The 21,226-nt window shown below is 48.4% G+C and overlaps 1 protein-coding gene across 4 annotated transcripts in view; it reads left to right on the top strand.

Moving 5' to 3' along the window:
- Window positions 1-21,226, top strand: part of MYH10 (myosin heavy chain 10) — a 132,313-nt gene that overhangs the window by 23,847 nt on the left and 87,240 nt on the right. For all 4 annotated transcript variants that reach the window (XM_086685981.1, XM_086685978.1, XM_086685979.1 and 1 more), the window contains exons 3-4: window positions 766-922; window positions 7,932-7,959. In XM_086685981.1, coding sequence (XP_086542107.1) covers window positions 766-922; window positions 7,932-7,959 — 185 coding nt within the window. The remainder of the gene's footprint in view (window positions 1-765; window positions 923-7,931; window positions 7,960-21,226) is intronic.

Raw genomic sequence — 21,226 nt, 5'->3', positions numbered from 1 at the left:
CAGGCAGGCCTGGGGGGCTCAGTCGGGTGAGCATCCGACTTCAGCTCAGGTCATGATCTCATGGCTTGTGATTTCGAGCCCCGCGTCGGGCTCTGTGCTGACAGCTCCGAGCCCGGAGCCTGCTTCGGATTCTGTGTCTCCCTGTCTCTACCCCTCCCCCACTCATGCCCTCTCTCTCAAAAATGGATAGACATTAAAAAAAAAAAAGTGTACAACAAGTTAACATAAATAATCTTTCACAAAACAAACGCTGTTTTCCACAGCAAAATACTTAGAGAAGTTTTATGTTTTTGCAAATCTCTTTAACAACCACGTTTTCAGGTAATTGTGGGTATTCTTCTTTGATTCTACACCCAAACTTAACACATGGCATTTCCTAAATGATTAGCTGCAGTGTGGAATCTGGAACTAGATTACCGACCTTTTCGTACCGTGCACACTCGGAAAAGAATAGCCCCGAAAACATGAATCACGGGCTGCTTGAGCCTTTCGCTGGTAGCCCTGTGAGGTTGGGAAGCATATGTTGTTATGGCCATTTTACAGATGAAGGAATTGAGTCCAGAAGAGTGCCCCTTAATAAATGATCTGTGGGAGAACTGCCTGTGGCTTGGAATCGTATATCCTCGGCTAGATTTAATTAGGAGAAGGGATTAATTACTCTAGGGATGAAGGCTCCCGTTCAGATTACTGTATGGTCTCTGGCTGTGTGATATATTCAGGGATTGTTTGTTTTTTTTTTAACGCTGTATTTTATTTTTCTTCTAGACTTATTCTGGACTCTTCTGTGTAGTCATAAACCCTTACAAGAATCTTCCAATCTACTCTGAGAATATCATTGAAATGTACAGAGGGAAGAAACGCCACGAGATGCCTCCACACATCTATGCTATCTCTGAATCTGCTTATAGATGCATGCTTCAAGGTAACTGGGAGGGTTAGAGTACTAAATACTCAGTTTCTTAAATGTGAGTTAGTGGTTTTGTTTGTGTCTCAAAGGGCTTTAAGCTTAAACAATCTTGAAACGTAGTTAAGTGTTTATTGTGGAGGAATTACGAAGTCTTTTTTTTTTTCTAATGTGTTTATTTTGAGAGAGAGCACGGGGAGGGGCAGAGAGAGAGGGAGAGACAGAATCCCAAGCGGGCTCCACACTGTCAGTGCAGAGCCTGATGTGGGGCTCGATCCCACAAACTAAGATCATGACCCAAGCTATAGTTAAGAGTCAGATGCTCAACCGACTGAGTCACCAGGCACCCGTAAAATTTTTTTTAATTAATTGATTTATTTTGAGAGAGAGTGAGAGAGAAAGAGCATGAACGGAGGAGAGGGGCAGAGAGAATCCCAAGCAGGCTCTGCAGTGTCAGCACAGAGCCTGACACGGGTCTCAGTCTCGTGAACTGTGAGATCATGACCTGAGCTGAGAAATCAAGAGTAGGATGCTTAACCCACTGAGCCACCCAGGCGCCCCTGAATTAGGAATTTTTAAGATGGCAATGGGCAGTGTGGCCATTTTCTAGAAGAAGTAGGTAAGTATGACTGTTGCTTCATAATTACTTCACATTAATACGTTTTTATATACGTTTGCTGTCCATCACAAACCGGGATAACCAGAACTCTCTTGGACTGGGTTTTAGCACCCACAGGAAGAGCCACGGGAGGGATGATGGAAAAGGTAGAGGCTTCATTGGGGAGCAAAAGGTCATAAAATATTTCTGTCATAAATACGTAGAAGAGGGGACAACAGAAGTTAGAAAGCACTGGGCCGGTTGGTGGATCGCAGTAGCTTCCTTTTGGGCTTAGGATGAAGTATAAATTTGAAGAGTCATCCCTTTGAATCCTGGCTTTAGACACAACGGTGTACGGAGGGACATTTTCCTGAAAACCAGAACGTGGCCATTTTGAACGCATCTGCCTCTTATTGCTCAAAAAGACAGCGTTGAACACGGGACCTCCTAGTGCTCTGTGAGCTCTCCTGTAATAACGCTCCCTCTCGTTTCATCTTTTACAAAATAAACTCGGCAAAGTACGATAAACTCTATCGGCTCTTATAAAATTGTTCTGTGGGGCGCCTGGGTGGCTCAGTCAGTTGAGTGTCCAGCTTCGGCTCAGGTCACGATCTCACAGTTCGTGGGTTCGAGCCCCGCGTCGGGCTCTGTGCTCACAGCTCGGAGCCTGGAGCCTGCTTCGGATTCCGGTGTCTCCCTCTCTCTCTACCCCATCCCCACTCATGCTCTGTCTCTCTCTGTCTTAAAAATAAATAAAACATTAAAAAAAAAAAAAAAAAAAAAGTAGTTCCGTGATCTTCAGGAACCGGGATGTGATCTGTCCACCTGTCACTGCGTTGCAGGCCTTGGGGGCTGGGTCTGAAGGGTAGCGGGAAGGCGTTCGTCAAGTATAGCGCCCAGCCCCTGCTTTCACGTTTCGTTGGGACGCTTATGTACCAGGTCCCTGGAGGCAAACAGGAAGGACTTCAAAGCTAGAAGAGTGACTCTCCAGAATCCGTTTAGGCCGAGAAAAGATGACATTTAACATGAGTTCTTAGTTTCAGAGCCAGAGAATACTAAGAAAATGGCTACCGCTGGGGGGGCTTGCAGACTGCGGAGAGAGAATGGCCAGCTTCTTTGGTTTTGGTTCTGTGTCTCTGCGAAGAAGAATCTTTATATGCAGAAAAGCGTTTGTATGAATGAGCACGCTCTGCCTCATGTGGGAGAAGCCATTGGAGACAGGACACTCCTTCTCCAGTTGAACCCGTATTTCCACACCCAGACAAGTACGTTCTCACAGTTGACGTGGCTGACCCTCTGGTCTCTGAAGTATCATCTAAAAAAGGGGGGTTTCCGGAGGGCAGTTCCAACTCTGAAAAAGGGGCAGAGGCTTCAGACCTCTGAGCTTCATGTACCCGCCAGGGAGGGTTCTAGAATCTATTGTTGACAGTCTAGGAACAACGTGACAATACACGCCACATACCTTTCGCTTAGCGGGAAGGAAAAGCACAGTGGACGGTGTTAACGACAATCAGGACCGCCACACGGCGTTCCAGAGTGTCACAAACGTGACGTCCCCGGGGCTGTTCGTGGCAAAGGTGCCCATGGGGTGCTGGTGACTAGCTGAGGTTGTCCGGGTTTGTCAGGGTGTGCACTAAAGGCCATTTAAAAATGTTGCAACATTCTTCTCAGCATGCAGGACGCATGCCCGTGAAATTTGTAGATGACGTGAAACTTGGCAGGGAAAATAAATACATTTGACGAAAAGAGAGAGTTTTTGAAATTCTCTTGACAGGTCGATTGGAAAAATTGAATCGAACGAAATAGTTACCAGTGATTAAATGCGAATCATGTCCCACGACCGGGTTGCCAGACCAGCCCTGTGCGGACAGAACAAGGAAGAGGTGGCTTACCAGCATATCGTGTCGTTGCCGCTATCCTCGTTAGTGCTGGAGTGAACATTTGTTGACTATTCCTGTGTGCCGGCCACTGGCCCGATGTCTCATGTGCATGACATGATCTACCACAACCATCCTGTCAAGTAAACAGAGTTGCTGTCCCTGTTTTACTGGGGCACCAAACAGTTAAAAACTCGACCCAAGAAAATGTCGGTCGTAAGGGGTTATGAACTAGGATTCAAAGCCAAGGCAGTGTGACACATTCGCATCCACAGTCATGAAATTCCACGTGAAAAGCAGAAAGAATTAGTTGATAGTTTTGGCTACATGACAACTGAAAGTTGTTCAAAAACAAAACAAAACAAAACACCTGTCAGCAACCCTATCCCATTCCGTTCTGTAGGTACGGGCTACACGCTGATGTACCGCCCAGCTCCACGGGGCTGGGCTTGCGCTCGGGTAGTCGAGTAATAGCTTACACTGCCTACCAGTCCTGGTCCGTGTAGGTTTTCAGTTACCACTGTGAGCAAAACCTCCAAATGCCATGGGGGCCCGTGAAGAGATCGGTAATCATAATTACTGGTCAGAGTTTGTGTCTTTAATGCAAAGAACCAGAGGAGAGCTTACCTTCCTTCCTAAGTTCGGATTCTAGGGGACACTGTACCAATAAAATGCAGAGTGGGTCTGGCACAGAGTAGTTGCTCAAGAAACACTGGCTGAATGAATGAATGAATGAATGGCAGAGTTCTTGGACATAAACTTGATTTCAAAAATCTCAGCTTCCCGTTCTTGTCAGATTTGTATCTAAGTAAAACACAGACCGCAACGTAAGTAAGTGCTTCATGCTTTCTAGTGTTAAAGGGAACTTAAAATTTAAACGTTTCCAATCGCACGCTGTTGATGTAAGAGATATTTTTTTAAATACACGCATTGACGTATTTTGCAACATTGTAAAACTCGCTTCTTCTGGAAGGTATTTTTGGTAGATTCTTTGGGATTTTTCTGTGTAGACCAGCATGTCTTCTGCAGATAGAGACATTGCTGTGTCCTCCTTCATATCTTAGGCTTTGGGTTTATTTTCTTGCCTTGTAGTAATGTTCAGTAGGTGTGGCGACAACAGACATCCTTGCCGTGTTCCTGGTCTCGGGCACACCTTTCACCTTTTCACCATGAAGGATGGTGTTCACTGCACACGTTTTTTGTTCATGAAATTCTTTTGTATTCCTACTTTGCTCTTTTTTTTTTTTTCTTCTTTTAACATGAGTGAATGTTGAGTTTTGTCAAATGCATTTTCTACATCTATTCAGATATTCTTTGGTCTGTAGATAAGGTGAGTTAGATCGTTGGCCTTTGGGTGCTGAATAACCCTGCGTGGCCAGGACGAAGGTCACCTGCTTCTCATGTGTGTACCCCCTTTGTCTGTGTCGTCGGATTTGATCTGCTCACGTGTTGTTGAGAATTTCTGTGCCCTTGCTGATGACAGAGATTTGTGTGTCATTTTCTTGTATTGTAACGTCTCTGTAGCTGTAGTGTCAGAGTCGGGCTTGTCTCTGAGAGTGGATTGGGAGGGAGAGGTTTCTTCCTCTTGATTTTTCTGAAAAGTTTGGCATGGTTTTTTTTCCCCTTAAATGTTGTGTGGAATTCACTAGTGAAATACGTTTTCTTTGCAGGAAGGCTTTTAATTACACATTCAATTTATTTTTACCTGAGGTGTAATTGACATGTAACGTTATATTAGTTCCACAAAATCAAGTTCTTTAACAGATATGGGGCCAATCAGGTTATTCGTTCTTCTGAAATGAGCTTTAGTGGTTTACGTCTTTTTAAAAAGTTGCCTTTTTTATCTTAGTTCTTGGACTGTGTCTGTGGGATCCTAGGTAGCTGTTCTCTGTCTTATTCTAGACTTTGGCAATTTGTGTCTTTTTCCCGATCAGTTTGGCTGGAAGTTTATCAATTATATGATTTTTTTCAAATAACCAGAATTTGGTTACATTTTTTTTCTTCTTTTTCCTGTTCCCCATTTCATTGATTTCTGTTCTTTCCCATTTCCGTTCTTCTTTCTAATTTGAATTTGATTTGCTCTCGTCTAGTTTTTTAAGGTAGGAGCTGAGGTCATTGATCGGAAACCACTTCTGCTGTTGCATTATGATTTAACTCGGTATGGATTCACCGAGTACCTCCGTGTGTGATTCTTGGGAGGTGCTTTGGGAAACGCTGAGCTAGGAAAGGCCTCCATAGTCTTTAGGAGGCTGGTTGCATTTTTGAAAGCGAAATGGTTTCCCTCAAATATCAGTTCAGGCTCTGGTTACATTTACTGGTTTTTAGAGATCGAGGTCGTCGTACGTTGTTATAGTTGTTTAGTCGGCAGGGTGAGGAGGATTCAGTGAGGCAGAAGGGAGGCGTGGTCGGATCACGGCTGGCTAGCATCTTAGAGGTGATCAAGCCCAACCCCTTACTGCACCGATGGGGAAACTGAGGCGCAGAGCCAGCACAAGACGAGACAGTCGAACATCGAGGACAGAGAAGTCTGGCGAGCAGAGCTGGCTCGGTTCGGCTCGGGCTGTGGCGGTGAGAAGCACAGGACATGAAGTACGGGGCAGATTGGAACGGTAGGTGGTGGTTGTGAGGGTCTCCGCTTTTGAACAACGATAGCAGGTGTGTACAGATGCCCGAAGAGAGCCGTCCTGAATTGATTCGGAGGCAGTTGAGTTTTGGTTAGTTTTTGTATGTGTGCACCGGTTCAGAAAAGCCGTAAGAAACTTGGTGTGGTGGGGTTCTCTGGAAGTTGCTCAGACCTGGAGAATTTAGGGCTCTGGGGGTTCCTATTTACAGTGAGTAAATACGGATTTGTTAAAACCCTAGCCGCATGCGTGAAGAATGCGGGAAGAGCAGGGCATCAGTGGCGCATTTATAGATGCGGAGTCAGTTCGCGGCAGAGTGAGAACCAGGGCACGAGCTTGCAGAGCCCAGGGCGGCACCCAGCACTGACTTTGAGCCACCGAAAGTGCTGGTGTAGGGAAGCGAGCCACATCTCACGCAGCACTGCCTCGTGGGCAGGCATTGGCGGTATTGTGTGTCTAACTCCAGAATATGGTTGAAAGGAGGACGCATCGAGGAGCCAGAGGGGCCCCAACTGAGCTGAGCACGGAAGGACACGTGGGGACACACGGTGGCCGTGGGCCTGGGGGAGCGCGTGGAAGGAGGGGCATGTCATGACCCCTGCGAGAGCAGACCAGTAAAGGAGGCAGGGGTCAGCCTCGTCCCGTGAATGTGGCCTGCGCAGCCGGAGGGAGGGATAGGGTGGTGGTCAGGGGCTGTTCCCAGTTCAATGAGGCTTGAGGCACTGGGCAGTAACACGCTCTTTGTAGAACTCAGTTTATACACAGAGTGTACGAATGGGTTAGTTTATTTTAATAATACCATGACATTTATTTCTCTTTGACAAAAGCTACTTATGCTGGCGGGGGGTGCCTGGGGGGGCTTGTGGGTTAAGCAGCTGACTCTTGATGTTAGCTCAGGTCTTGGTCTCAGGGTCGTGAGTTCAAGCCCTGCGCTGGGTGTGAAGCCTACTTAAAAAAAAAAAAAATGCTGTCCGTGCCTGAACTACTGTGAGACCCTTATTGGGTCCTGATGTAGCCACCCAAGGGCGAGCAGCCTCTGCATAGGAGTGACGAAAGATCCACCTGGGCTGGTCCCTGCGAGCGCGGGCCCGGGTCGTCACCCCTCAGCGGCTGCGGGACCTGGGTGGATTACCTGACCCCCTCCAGGAGCATTTTCTCATCTGCAAAAATGGATATCCACGCGCATAAATGATTAGAAATCATACATCCCACACTGGGGGGCCGGGAGGGGGCCTGTCCGTGGGTTCGCTGTGGGTTTGAATGTCACCTTTTCATTCGAAAAGATTTAAGTCGTTCGTCACTTTAACGGCATGTGCGATTCTGCTTCTGCTGTACGTTGTTTTATTATTTTTGGTGCCTATACCATCGGGACCTGAGACGCTGGTTACGCTTCATTTAGATGTCTGTCCACCTTCAGCCTTCCCCGCTCAGGGTTTGATTTTTTTTCTCTCTCTCTCTTTTTCTAATAACGATTCCTCCCTAGTTGTGAGTTTTCTCGAAGCCTTTCTGAAACCTCACCCTGCCATCGGAGTCACCTGGGCAGCTTACTGAAACAGGGAATTTCAATCCCAACCCCGTGAAAATGATTCCATGAGGGAGGGGCCCTGGGGGACACGTTTTTTATAAGGTTCCCCAGGTGAAGCCGTTATGCACACGGCTTGAGCGTCAAGGTTGATTAGGCACATAAAGCCTCCGAAGCCCGGCTGTTATTCGCTGCCCCCCCCCCCCCCCCCCCCCCCGAAGATCTGGCCTTGTAAGGCAAAGCAAGGGTGACTGGATTTAGGGCCCTGTAAGGGTTGGGGAAGCAGCGGGGCAGGAGCGGAGTTACTAATACTCTGTGGGCCGTTACTGCAACGTTATTGTATCAAGTGTTTAAAACACCAGGCAAATGGTCACTTTCTTTTTTTTGTTTGTTTTGTTTTGTTTTCTAGATCGTGAGGACCAGTCAATTCTTTGCACGTAAGTAAATTTCAAACGTTCGGACTTGTTTTCGATTCTGTTGGAAACTAAAGCAATTGGGGGAGGGGGTGTGGGGGGGTGCAGAGTAGTAATTTTAAGAATTTGACGTAAACCTTGGCACTTACCATTTTAAGACTAAGATGATGTGAGTTGTTGAAATTGGGGGTTCACTGTTTGGCCGTCAGACCAGGCCTTTCCCACGTTTCTCAGCGTTGATCTGTGACACTTCGGGCTTGAGTTCATATGTGCGCCTGTTGGGTTACTGGACACTTCACCCGGTGAACATTACCGACGGTCGTGGGCCTTGTGTGCTGAGTGCTAGAGAGTAGGAATTGGACGAGGCCGTATCCACAGCAGGACACCATTAGATCTGCTTAGAAAAGGACTGTTAGGAAGACCGGACTGGCTGCGGTGTGGATGGCAGGTGGACTGGAAGACCGGCGGGGAGGCTGTTGGGAGTTGCAGGCGAGAGGCAGTGACCTCAGGCAGAGGTGTGACCGCATCCGGAGCCGAGCAAGGAGACCCGCTCAGTGAGGAGGGGGAGTTAGTGAAAGGGTCCTCACAGCCTCAGTGGGTGGGGTCATTTGCTGTGCTGTGCGCCTGAATGTGGAGCTCAGGAGAGGGCTGCTCCAGGCGCCGAGACCTGACCCATCTGTGCAGCCCTGTAAAAGGAAGGAGGGGAGCGAAGGCCGGGTGTGGAGCCTCGAGGAAAAGTACGTTCAGGGGTCGGGCAGAGGTCAGCGAGGCTGAGGGGGCAGAGTGAGCCCCACGGAGACAGGTGCATCGGGTGTGACCAGGGCCAAGAAGGAGGCCGGGCCAGGTGCACTTGAATGATGGGGAAGTGGAAGAGTTTAAACCGAAAGCCTCCAGTGTAGGCCTGCTCTCCGAAACAGAGTGAAGGCTGGTGGGCAGGTCGGCGGTGGAGAGTTCTCTGTGCGAGAGAGTAAATGCTGATGAGAGACCCGGGGGGCTGGAAATCCAGGAGGTTCTCCTCGGACGGCTTCTCTTCTATGAAGCGGCAAGTCCGGGATCTAATGCGGGGACAGCGGTCGGAGCAGCTGACACGGGTCTGTGGGTCGCATACGTTTTCTTCCAGCGGGGCTTAGCCTTTGGGTTCTACAAGTTAGCTTTTCCTGAACAGCAAACCACCCTGAAACTTGACTGCTTAAAATACCCTTCCCAGCAACTGGGTCGGGCTCCTCCGGGTGGGTCTGGGTCAGGCCGAGCAGCCCAGCTGGGCTGGCCTTGCACCTGTGCAGATGGGGGGGGGGGGTGGGGGGGGCTTGTGGCCGAGTGCTCTGCTCTCACCTCTGCATCCTCATTCTCCAGCGGGCCGACCCGGGCTTTTCACGGGGCGGCAAGGTTCCGGGAGTAGCAGGTGGGTGCATTGTTCAAGTGCCTGCTTGCGTCCTGTCTGCTGCCTTCCCACTCCCATGTGAGACACGCGGCCCAGGCCAGAGTCAGGGTGGGAGACGAAAGGGAGCAGAGAGAACGAGGCGCGAGACAGTCGGGGCCCTTGTTGTGGACCATCTACCAGCAGAGCGCCGGACTGGAACCAGGTCCAGTCCGTCAAAAGGGGAGCGATGGCCGGTTCGGCCAGTGGGGACCAGTGGAGTCAGAGAATGGAGAATATTGGCAGGAGAAGCTGCCGCCGTGGACGGTGGGACGGCGGCACAGGGGAGGGGGCGGCTGGGAGGAAGCAGAGCGGTCGGGCGGAGCGCTGGGGTCCGGAGAGATCAAAGATTAACGTTGGGGATACTGGTGTGTGCACAGGAAGGGCGGGTGGTGTGGCCACAGGTGTGAGTAGCTGGGGAGGGAGGAGGGGTCCCAGGGGCCTGGGTGTGGGATGTCACACGCACACATCACGGATCGTGTAGCGCCAGCCATTCATAACGCGGCATGGTTTCACCTAGAGGGTGTCCTTCGTTCCAAGATCGTCTCCCTCCCAGTTTTTTGGGAATAAAAAGTGCTTTCTTTTTTGAAACAAGACTGGAGGTTTTTGTTTTTAATGACCTTACTGGGGGAGATAAATCCGATGCTGTGACCTCAGAGAGGAGGGGTGGGGCAGGGCGGGGGCTTTGTCTGGAAACAGCATCATGGTAAGTGAGGAGGATGCCACTGACTTTCTTCCAGACGTGGGTCTGGGGTGGGGTGGGGGGGGGAGGGAGAGCAGGGTGGTCCTCCCCTGAGAGGTCTGCCTGGGAGTGGTTGGGGAGGGGGGGAACTAGGGCATTCAGGAAACCAGCCAGAGGAGGGAGCAGAGCACTCGAGGAAGAGGTGGACAGTGTGGGTGACTTGCTTCCTCTGGAATGGGGGTCCCAGAGTGTGCAGAGGAAAGGGGGGAGCAGAAAATAAGGGGGTGTGGGAGCAGGAGAAAGCGCGAGCAGACCTAAGTGACCAGAGGAGCCAACGTCTTGGGCGTGAACACAGTCGAGGATGGCAGGGCTGTGAGCCTGAGGGACCCCTAGACTCCATCTCTGGGGGGCGGGCGGCGGGGTGGCAGAAGGGGGAGGGGACTTGGGTCTCTGGAGGCGGTGGCCGCGGCTGGTACGTACTGGCTTCCGGTGGATTCTTAGCTCAGGTGGGCAGGTGCTCACCGGGTTAGTTTCTAGACGCTGTTCCTTCTCACGATCCCTGGTGGCTTCTTGAAGAAGCCCGGTGCCGGCTGCACCAGGGTGGTCCAGCACAGCCTCCAGGTGTGGAGGACGGCAGGTGAGAAATGCACCAGGCAGTTTTCAAGGATTTGGTGTTACCGGAGCGTGTGGTGTGAAGTAGAGAACCAATAGCAGCTTGAACTCAACAAACTGCAAAGTTAACCTTCATGCCTGTGTGGACAGGATGCATCGCCCAGCGTCCTTACTTGTGTCATCAGCTTTTAGGACTGTAGGCCCCAAGATCTTACAGTGTCCCCTCCTTCTCTCAGGCCCCCGTTTCTAGTCACGTTGTTGGACATTTCTGTCTTGTCCTAGCCGGTCCCGCACCTAATATCTGGCCCATTTTAGTGGATCCTGGCTGACTTCTGTGCCTTCCCTCCAGGGAGGAAATGTGCCCAAATTGGGGCACTTGCGTGGCTCAGACGGTTATTTCAGCTCCGGTCATGATCTTACGGTTCATGGGTTCGAGCCCCTGAGTCTGGCTCTGCACTGACAGCACGGATTTTCTCTCTCTCTCTCTCTCTCTCTGCCCCTCCCCTGCTCTCGCTTTCTGTCTCTCAAATAAATAAAAAAAGAACTTAAAAAAAAAAGAAGGAACATGCCAAAATTGGAACCCCCCTACACAGTAAGGTCCAACCCACATTGATTTTTCTCTCATCGGGCCCTTTTTTTGTATATACTGCAGTTCTTGTCTACTTATTTCTGTCCTGTGCATCTTGTTTTGCAATTTATTAAGGTAGGAACCCTGACTTACCGTGACTGCTTCTTAATAATCCCTGAGAACCTGGCATGGTGTTATCTACTTAGGAAATAGATAAAATTTCAAACAAAAGAATGAAATCTCTTAATGAAGGAGGAACCAAGACAACGGACTAAAGAACAGATTAAGAAGTTTTAGGAACTGGTGATCCTATATGTTTTCAAAGGAAAAAACCTTTCTGGCATCATTTTTAAGAGGCGTTTTACTTTGAAACTTAAAAACTCATATGGATTAGAATGGTGTATTGCCCCCATGAACCCATCACCCAGCTTCAGTGATCTTAATTTTTTTTTTATGTTTATTTTTGAGAGACAGAGTGTAAATGAGGAGGGGCAGACAGAGAGGGAGACACAGAATCGGAAGCCGGCTCCAGGCTCTGAGCTGTCAGCACAGGGCCCGATGCTGGGCTCGAATCCACGAACTGAGATCATGACCTGAGCCGAGGTAGGAAGCTTAGCTGACTGAGCCACCCAGGCGCCCCTCAATGATTTTAAAACGTTTACCACATTTCCTTCATTTTTTCCCTTTTTTAAGCTTTTGCTGATGCATTTCTCCAGTTTTTATGTTTAAAAAATTCAAACCTATAAAGTTGAAAGAACGATGCCTTAAATGGCTATATACCTTTCACTCTGTGAATTCTCTGCGCACACGAACAACTTTTATGAGTAACCATTTTATGAGTCATTGCAGACCTCCTGACACCTTGAGATACCTCAGCAGGTGTCTCCCAAGGGCGAGGGTGTTCCCACGGAACCGCGGACCGCTAGCACGCTTAGACCAACGTCAGTTCCATCCTGTCTACTGCAGAATCTGTCTTTGGTTTTCTGTGCTATTTCTCAACCTATTTTTTGTAACTTTTAAAATCAGTGATCCTGTCGAGGCTCACTCCTTGCATTAGTTAGGTCTCTTCGATTCAGTATTTTGGAATAGTCTCACTTTTCTTGCTTTTTTTTTTTTTTTTCTTCCTCCATTGGCTTGTATTCTCCAAAAAAGCCAGTTACTTAGAATCTGATCTGCAAGCGTCTTTTAAAGATTATCCATTGCAGGGGCCCCTGGGTGGCTCAGTCGATTAAGCAGCCAACTCTGTGATTCTCACAGTTAGTGAGACCGAGCCCCACGTCAGGCTGTGCGCTGACAGCACAGAGCCTGCTTGGGATTCTCTCTCTGCCTCTTTCTCTCTCTCTCTCTCTCTCTCTCAAAATAAATAAATACACTTAAAAAAAAATCTTTAGGGGCACCTGGGTGAGTGTCCGACTCTTAATTTCAGCTCAGAAATTCCGCACGGTTTGTGAGTTTGAGCCCCATATCAGGCTCCATGCTGACAGCTCAGAGTCTGCATGGGATTCTCTCTCTCTGCCCCTCCCCTGCTCGTGTGCATGCGCGTGCTCTCTCTCTCTCTCAAAATAAATAAACTTAAAACTTTAAAAAAAGAAAACAGTTATCCGTCGCAGTGCAATTTTGACACGGATTACCCAGGGTGCACTCCCCCACACAGGGCCCTCACTGCAGACACCAGCCTTAGGGGGGCCCAGGCTACCTGTACCTCTGACCAGCTGGCTATACATTTGGGGGTTGCTACCCCCTTGGGTTTGACCATTCACTAGGATGACAAATCAGCCAACCAAGAGAAGAGACCGCGAGAGTGAGGTCTCGGAAGATCCCCAACGTAAAGCTTCGTCTCCTCTGGCTCTTCCCTCCCCCCCCCCCCCAGCATGTTGTCATTGTTTATCCCCAACCAGGAAGCTCACCCAAGCTTTAGAGCCCAGAATTTTGGGGTTTCGTTAGTAGGCACGATCAATTGAATCGTTGGCCATGCGATTGAATTCAGTCTCCAGCCCCTCTTCCCTCCCAGGATGTTGGGCTGGTTTCACACGGCTCACATGCCCAAAGTTGCAACCATTTGCTTGGTCTTCCAGTGTGGCCAGTGCCCGTCCTGGAACACCGTGAGTCACCTCATTAGCACAAGCTCTCTGGGCCCACCAAGAATGACAGAGACTTTGCAAGGACTCACCAGGAGACAGAGACCAGGCTGATTGTCGATTGTGCAGCATCTGTTAATGGTCACACAGGAATCTAGGCATCGGAACCCCCCCAGATGCGTAGGAGAGGTGAGCTACAGCCTGCTTGTGGGCCAGCGAAGAAGAGAATCCGTGTGTCTCTGTCTGCAGTGTCGGGACGGCAGCCCCACGAACAGTAAGCAGGGAGCCAGGTGCGGGACCTCGCCTCCTTGACTGGGTGGTTTGGGAGCTTGGGTGACCATGTTTGATGAGGCCTTGTGTAATGTCTGGAAGCAGGAGATACTCCGGGGATGACCGCTGTGGACTTAATGAAAGCTTAGTGAACACTAATTTACTTTGGTCACCCAGAGTGCCCTCTGTGGGCGCTTGTAATGAGTATCATTTTAGACTCATTGGTCATCAATTAATAGGTTTGCATTTAGGAGCCGAGGCTCCTAGTCTCTGGTTTTCTCTTCTTGAGCACAGAGTAGCCATCAGCAAGTACCTTCTCTTTTCCTCTCTTTTAACTTTTGCAAGCATCTTATTGTGGATATTTCCAAACCTAAAGCAAAATGGGAAGAGTTTTGAATCCAGGATCCTAGACCTACCACCTAGATTCCACCAGTAATATTTGACTGTATTCTGTGATACACTGACCTGCTCAACCTTGTGTCCACGCATCACTCCATTTTCTTGTTTGTGTTGGGAGGAGATTCTTCCTTTCCCACCTCGCGTCCAGCACCCGGGGATTGCAAATTAATTGGCCGCAGAGTAACAGGAGAAAAGACTTCTATATTCTGTACTAAACTCGACGGAAAAGGAGGACGAGGGCTTCAAGGAGAGAGCATGAACGATTCTGTCGGGCTTCATGATGCTACCAGACAGCTGAATTTGCACTTCCTGGTCTGTCTTTTTCCAATCCAGAGACTCCCTGGGATGATGGTCAGTGGCGGGTGTATTTTCAGGAGGCTCTGCTTAAGGTTAGATCCTGTTTCCTTCTGAGGCTGCTGATCAGAAATAAAGCAATTTTTATGCCACTTTGATGGGCTATCAGTCCCTTCCTTTGATTTATCTCAAGTTCAAGTGTAGATATCCACACACTTCCCCTGAAATGCTGCAGTGTAGGTAACGCTAACTAAAGCCCAATATTTATATCTTTATCTTTGGAGACATGATTTGCACGTGATGAAATACACGAAGCTTAAATCTGCTTCTGCTGAGTTACTCGTATCGTCTGAACCTCTGTCAAGATGGAGAACGTTACCATCGCCCTGGAAGAAAGTTCCCTGGCAAATCCCCACCCCCACCTCTTTCAGCCTCTTTCAGGCTTTCTTTGTTCTTGGATACCACTGGTTGTGATATTTAATAACCCGTTTCTTGTTCATATCTACTATAAGCTACATTGTGACTTGAGAAATATAAAAATGGGAAACAGTGTATCTCAGATCTGAGAGGCTAGGAGATGTTCCGTAGCATGTTCTGTGGTGCCTTTGAGTGTCCACCATGTAAAGAAGTCCAAGGGCGTGTAACTGGGATCCTTTCAAATTTAGCACCCAGCCAAGCTGGTTAAGTTTCCTACGTGAGATTAACTAGTCAATGTTATGTAATAGTTATTTTATATTGAGTCCTTCTGTGTACATAGTATCCCAGAGAAAAACACAGGTGGAAACAACATTTTTTTTTTTTTTTTTAATCTACTACCTAGGTGGTTTGATAGCCACTCTTTAACCTTTACTGTTTTAATCATTTACTCTGAACTTACTTTTCCACCAAAAGGATGAACATCTTAACTTCCTCTCTGGCCTCATCTGCCTACAACCACCTGGCCAGCCTTTTTCCGTGCGGGCTCAGGCCGGGCAGTGTGGGCTCCCAGTGAAGCGTCTACCCCCCATGTGCTCATTGTTCTCACGTCCTGCCATGTTCGGTAGTAAAGACACTCAGGGTCTCCTTTATCCTGAGAAAGCCATGCACTTGGATCCCACGTAATTAGAGGTGAGATCCTATCAAGAGTGTTTCGTCAACATGACTTTCTTCTCATTAGAATTAAAAGTCACACTGCAGCCACGTGGGTGAGGAAATGATTCTGCCCTCTAAGCTCCCTTTTTAGAGAGTAATTTGTTTACATTTATGACTTCCTAACTGCTGGTTAACTCAAGTTTTTTTTCCTTTTACGTGTATTTGGCAACGTAATCATTATAAAACCATGGTTGCCCCACACTAGGCTTCCATCAGGATGTGATGAGACTTTTTTCTTTTTTTTTTTCTAGACTTTTTTTTTTTTATAATTTTTTTTTTAACATTTATTTCTTTTAGAGAGAGAGACACACACACACACTGAGAACAGGGGAGGGGCAGAGAGAGAGGGAGACACACAATCCGAAGCAGGCTCCAGGCTCTAGAGTTGTCAGCACAGAGCCCGACACGGGGCTCGAACCCACAGACTGTGAGATCATGACCTGAGCCGAAGTCGGACGCTTAACCGACTGAGCCACCCAGGCACCCTGACTTTTTTCTTACTGTTAAGGAATTTCATGTGTCCTATACCAATACACTAGGTGGTGCTGACCGAGCCCGCCTAGATTTAAAACAATTAGTTCTTGCCTAGGAGTAACCTATGTTAAGAATTTAAGATCAGCAAATTGGTAGAATTGATTAAATAGCTAAAACCCCAAAATTCAGTCAACTGATCTTTGACAGAGGCTCGCAGGTAACATCATGGGGCAGAGAGAGGCCCTTTAATAAACGGTGCTGGACAACTGGACAGCCACATGTGAAAAAAAAAATGTAGACACAGGCTTTACACCCTTCACAGAATGAACTAGAAAACGGATCATAGACCTAAACGTAAAACCCAAACTATAAAACTTGTATATGACAGGAGGAAATGTGGAGGCCCCTGGCTCTGGTGATGCTTTTTCAGATATTTAAAGACGTGACCCATGTCTAGTCCTTCAGACTAAAGACATGACCCGTGAAAGAAACAATAAGCTGGACTCCATTAATATTAAAGAAGCTTCGGCTCTCGAAAGGACAACGTCAAGAGAATGAAAACGTGAGCTAAAGACTGGGAGAAAATATTTTCAAAAGGCACGTCGGGTAAAGGACTGTTACCCAAGATGTGCCAGAAATATGTAAAATAAGAAAACAAACAACCTCATTAAAAAATGGTGCAGAGACCTCAGCACATGACGTGGATGGCGAAGGAGTGCACGAAAAGATGCCCACGTCACATACTAGCCGCACACACCCGCTAGAACGGCCAAAGTCTGCGGCGGCGACAACGCCAAATGCTGGCGAGGCCGTGGAGTGACAGGAACGGTCATTCGTCTCTGGTGGGAAAGCGAAACGGCGCAGCTTTGGAAGGCAGTGTGGTGGTTTCTTGCAAAGCCAGGCGTACTCAGCAGGATCCACCGGGCACACGCCTTAGCGTTTCCCCATCGGAATAAAACTTAGGTCTGCACCAAAACCTGCTTCGTACACAATCACCCAAACTAGGACGCAACCAGGATGCCCTCCAGCAGGTGAATGGATAAAGTGGTCCATCCAGACACTGGAATGTGATCCAGCACTAAAAAAGAAATGAGCTCTCAGGCCACAAAAAGACACAGAGGAACTCCAGATGCGTATTAGTAAGTGAAAGCAGCCACTCTGAGAAGTTCCAACTGTATGACATTCTGGAAAAGGCAAAAGCATGGAGACAGTGAGTAGATGAGCGGGTGCCGGGGGTGTGTGTGGGAAGGGGGGGGAGATGACTACAGGCAGAGCACAGAGGAACTTGATCGTCCTTTGCATGATATTCTAGTAGTAGGTACGAGTCATCACGTGTTTGTCCAAACCCATAGAATGTACCGCAAACACCTGGAGTGGAGTGAACCTTAACGTGAACTATGAACTTCGGGTGATTACGGTGTCCCGTTTCAGTGATGTTGATAATGGGACTATGCGTGTGTGGGCACAGGGGTATATGGGAAATTTCTGCCTTTCTCGATTTTGTTGTAAGTCTAAAACTGCTTTAAAAACAAAAATTAAGAAGCCCCCACACATCTAAGGCGACAGTGCGGTATACAGTTGAAAAGCCATTGTGTTGTCAGTGGAAGTCTGGTATTCTCTCTTGTCTCCTGTGAACTAGCTCCACGACCCCACAGCCAGTTTCTCTGGACCACAGTGTGCTCTTTGTGCACTCTTTAGAAGATCCTTTGTCTTAGAAATGCTCAAGTCTTAAAACTGTGGGAAGTTTTGGATTATTGTAGGTGCATCTCAATGGGAGCTAAATTATGGGGGAAAGAAGTATGCAAATCAGCTTGTGAATGGAAGTTTAAAATGTTCTTGGCAAATACGCCAGGAAAGGGCACTAGCCTCTTTGCAAGTGTTAGCGCCATTAATCTTTGCAGTAGCCCCGTTAGCCCCAATTACATGTCCCGTTATCCTCAGCTGACCCTGCCTGGTGTTAGCGCGATGGAGGACCTGAACCCAAGCCCTTCTTTTTTTTCTTTAAAGTATATTTATTTTGAGAAAGAGAGCAAGCCAGGGAGGGGCAGAGAGAAAGAGAGAGAATCCCATGCAGACTCTGAGCTGTCAGCACGGAGCCTGATGTGGGGCTCGAACTCATGAACCATGAGATCGTGACCTGAGCCGAAAGCAAGAGTCGGATGGTTAACCAAGTGAGCCACCCGGGGACCCCGAACCCAAGCCCTTCTTGACCATAAAACCTCTGCTCTTGCTAATAAGCTGCTTTCTAACAGAACAGAGCTTTGAAACTACAGGAAAACATCAGCTAGTGTGTGGGCGGCGGGGGGTTGGGGGGGAGGTACATGTGTTGTTCGTTTTCAGATGGAGGTCATCTGAAGCAAGAATTTCAGGCAGAGGGTGTTTTTGAAACTAGATTGGATTTGATGTCACAAACATCCAGAGAGAATAAACACAGAAGCAGTTAAGATCTGGGGGAGGAGTCTCTCGCTGGAGAAATGTACCCGTGGTCCAGAAGGAACTCCAAGAAAGAGCCCACAATGGATCACGTGTTCGTGGTCCATCCCCCTGCTTCTCAGTACTGTTGCTTTTGACGTTTTGTTTTGGATGGCACGCCTCTTTGAGAAGCCAGTGAAAGCCACAGACCTCTGTAGAACGCTCGAACACCTCCAGCCTAGAGGCACCCCGGGTCTTATGTGTCCCGATGTCCCGTGCAGGACACAGGGCACCCCCCCCCCCACAGCGGGCTCCTGGCTGTGCCGTGTGTGTCGCTGGCCTCGTACCTGCACCCCGTGGGCCGGCAGCGAAGCCTGTGGCATCTCCAGGGTAGGGCTCCTTCGTCGGTACATGCCGTTCGTGGGCGGGAATGAGGTCAGATCCTCGTGTCTGTCCTCCTCGCTCTTTGAGGTCGTGTTCTGTGCTCTCCTCCCTGAGGACTCTGCTGACTCCTCTGGGTTCCGTCACATCTTCACTTGTGTTCAGGCCGCTTCTGTTCCTCCGCTTCTGGCTGGGACAAGGGTGCCGCCCGTTCCCCTTAATAAAAAGTCGTTTCCAAGAATTCTGTGCCGTGGATCCTGCCACCTCTCTCACACACACACCCGGGTTCCTTTTTTTCCCTTTTTCATACTTCTGTGGATGCCCTTGTCTTCATCGTTGCTGTTAGCACTCTTGCCACTTAGGGAGACCCCCTTCGGCCGGGGCAGCGCTAGGCTCCTTCCGTGCACTTAGCCGGAGCTAGAAAGGGGTAGACAGGATTTGAAGGTAGGGTAGGTCATTTTCACACCGTAAGCCACATTCTTAACCATTACGCTAGCGTTATAGAGTCATAAAATAATTCAGAGTCCAGAAACTCAAGGTACTTCGTGAACGGTGGGTGAGGGGTGCACAGTAATGGGTGATGTTCACGGGATACAAGTTATGTGCCTTAGATGCACTGTATTTTTTCTTCACAGCAGTCTTCCATGTGAGAAGCTACCGTCCACATTTAAAAAATTTTTTAATTTTATTTATTTTGAGAGAGAGAGACAGCAGGGGAGGGGCAGAGAGAGGGAGAGAAAGAATGAGAAAGAATCCCAAGCAGGCTCCGCACCGTCAGCATGGAGCCCGACGCGGGGCTTGAACTCGTGAACCGCAAGATCGTGACCTGAGCTGAGAGCAAGAGTCCAGTGCTTACCCGAGTGAGCCTCCCAGGCGCCCCGCTACTGTCCACATTTTAAGACAGGGGATAGAAGGTTCCCCACCTCCCCTCTTGAGAACTCAGTAGTGAGGTATTTGGAATACATTCGTCTTTGCAGTAATAGTTTCTATGTCAGAGTTACCTTAGACCCGAAGTAGAAAAAATGTGGCAGAGTTTATATAAGCAGTTGAGAGGCACAGCCCGGGGAGTGTGACCGGGAAGGAACAAAATGCTTTAAGGACACACCGAAGCCTGTCCAATAGACAGCAGTTTGTGGAGAAACCACAGAGGCAAAACTTAGCTGAAAAGGAACAATCACAAGTATTTTCGAGACAAGTAATGATCACTCTAAACGAGAGGCTCATTTCTGGGCGTAGGAGAAAAGTTATTTGTTTGAAAACAGCCGCCAGCATCATGATTAGCCTTGAAGCACTAAGTATTTTAAACAAAGTTAACCAAACAGAGAAAACCACTATCCTGGCTATTGAGCAATTATGCTTGAATAAAATCCAGATTCTTTGCCGTGACTTGGGTCACCCCCCCGACCCCCGTCCCTGCTGCATCCGGAGCCCCCGCGGTTCTCTGCCTCTCTGGTTGCCTCAGCTCCTACACCAGCCCCGTTCCTGGCAAAGATACTCCTTTGTGTTTGGGTCTCCATCCCCCCGCCCCGAACATGGCGCCCCCGGATTTCACTGGTCTGTTCTCCCCCATTTTGGAGGCTCCCCCCAACCATCGAGTCTCCAGGAAAGTGTCCTCTGCTCCTCTCTGCCTCCTCCCCAACCCCAGCTGCCTCCTTGTTGCCCTCATGGCGTCCCTCATGTCTTACCGCTTCTCTTATTTGTTTTTTGTGGTTTATTTTATGTCTTTGCCCCTGAACTTGAGCTCCCCGAGGACGCAGACTTTGTTCACCGCTCTAGCTCTTGCCCTTAGGAGAATGCCTGGCCTGGGTGGCTCAGTCGGTTCAGCGTCCGACTTCGGCTCAGGTCATGATCTCATGGTTCGTGAGTTCGAGCCCCGTGTCAGGCTCTGTGCTGGCAGCTCGGAGCCTGGAGCCTGCTTCGGATTCTGGGTCTCCCTCTCTCTCTACTCCTCCCCCACTTGTGCTCTGTCTCTCCATCAAAACTAAATTAAAAATGTAAAAAAAGAAACAATTAAAAAAAAAAAAAAGGAGAATGCCCAGTACACAGGGGTTGATTTGTATTTATTGAATGAGTGAATTAAAATGTATTACCTTATCCAGGTGCCAGTGGTAGCCAGGTAGAAGATCAAGGACGTTAATAGCAGGAATAAAAAATATAAAAGGGAGCCTAGGAATAAACTTAAAACACGTGCAGGACCTGTATTCATTTATTCATTGGTATTTACAGAGCCCCTACTGTGCTGGGCACCAGGATTTCAAAGATGTATAAGACCAACACATCCTTGATAGTTGCGAGCATAGAAAACACAAAATTTACCCGAGAGACAGAACACCTTTTCCCATTAAAAAAAAAAAAAAAAGTATGTTAATGTTACTTAATTCAAAATTCTGTCTCTTGTTTTTTTATTTATCGGGCAAGAAATGAGTGAGGCGTGACAAAACAATTATGTGAAGTTTATCTGAAAGAATAAACTTCAGAGACAACTTGATTTTTTTTTTTTAATTTATTTATTTTGAGAGAAAGTGAGAGCAGGGGAAGGAGAGAGAGAGAGAATCCCAAGCAGACTCCACACT

Source organism: Puma concolor, chromosome E1 (assembly GCF_028749965.1).
Source record: "Puma concolor isolate L17-30 chromosome E1, mPumCon1.1.hap2, whole genome shotgun sequence".
Taxonomy (NCBI): domain Eukaryota; kingdom Metazoa; phylum Chordata; class Mammalia; order Carnivora; family Felidae; genus Puma; species Puma concolor.
Note: the sequence above shows the minus strand (reverse complement) of the source record. Positions and strands in the feature narration are given on the sequence as shown.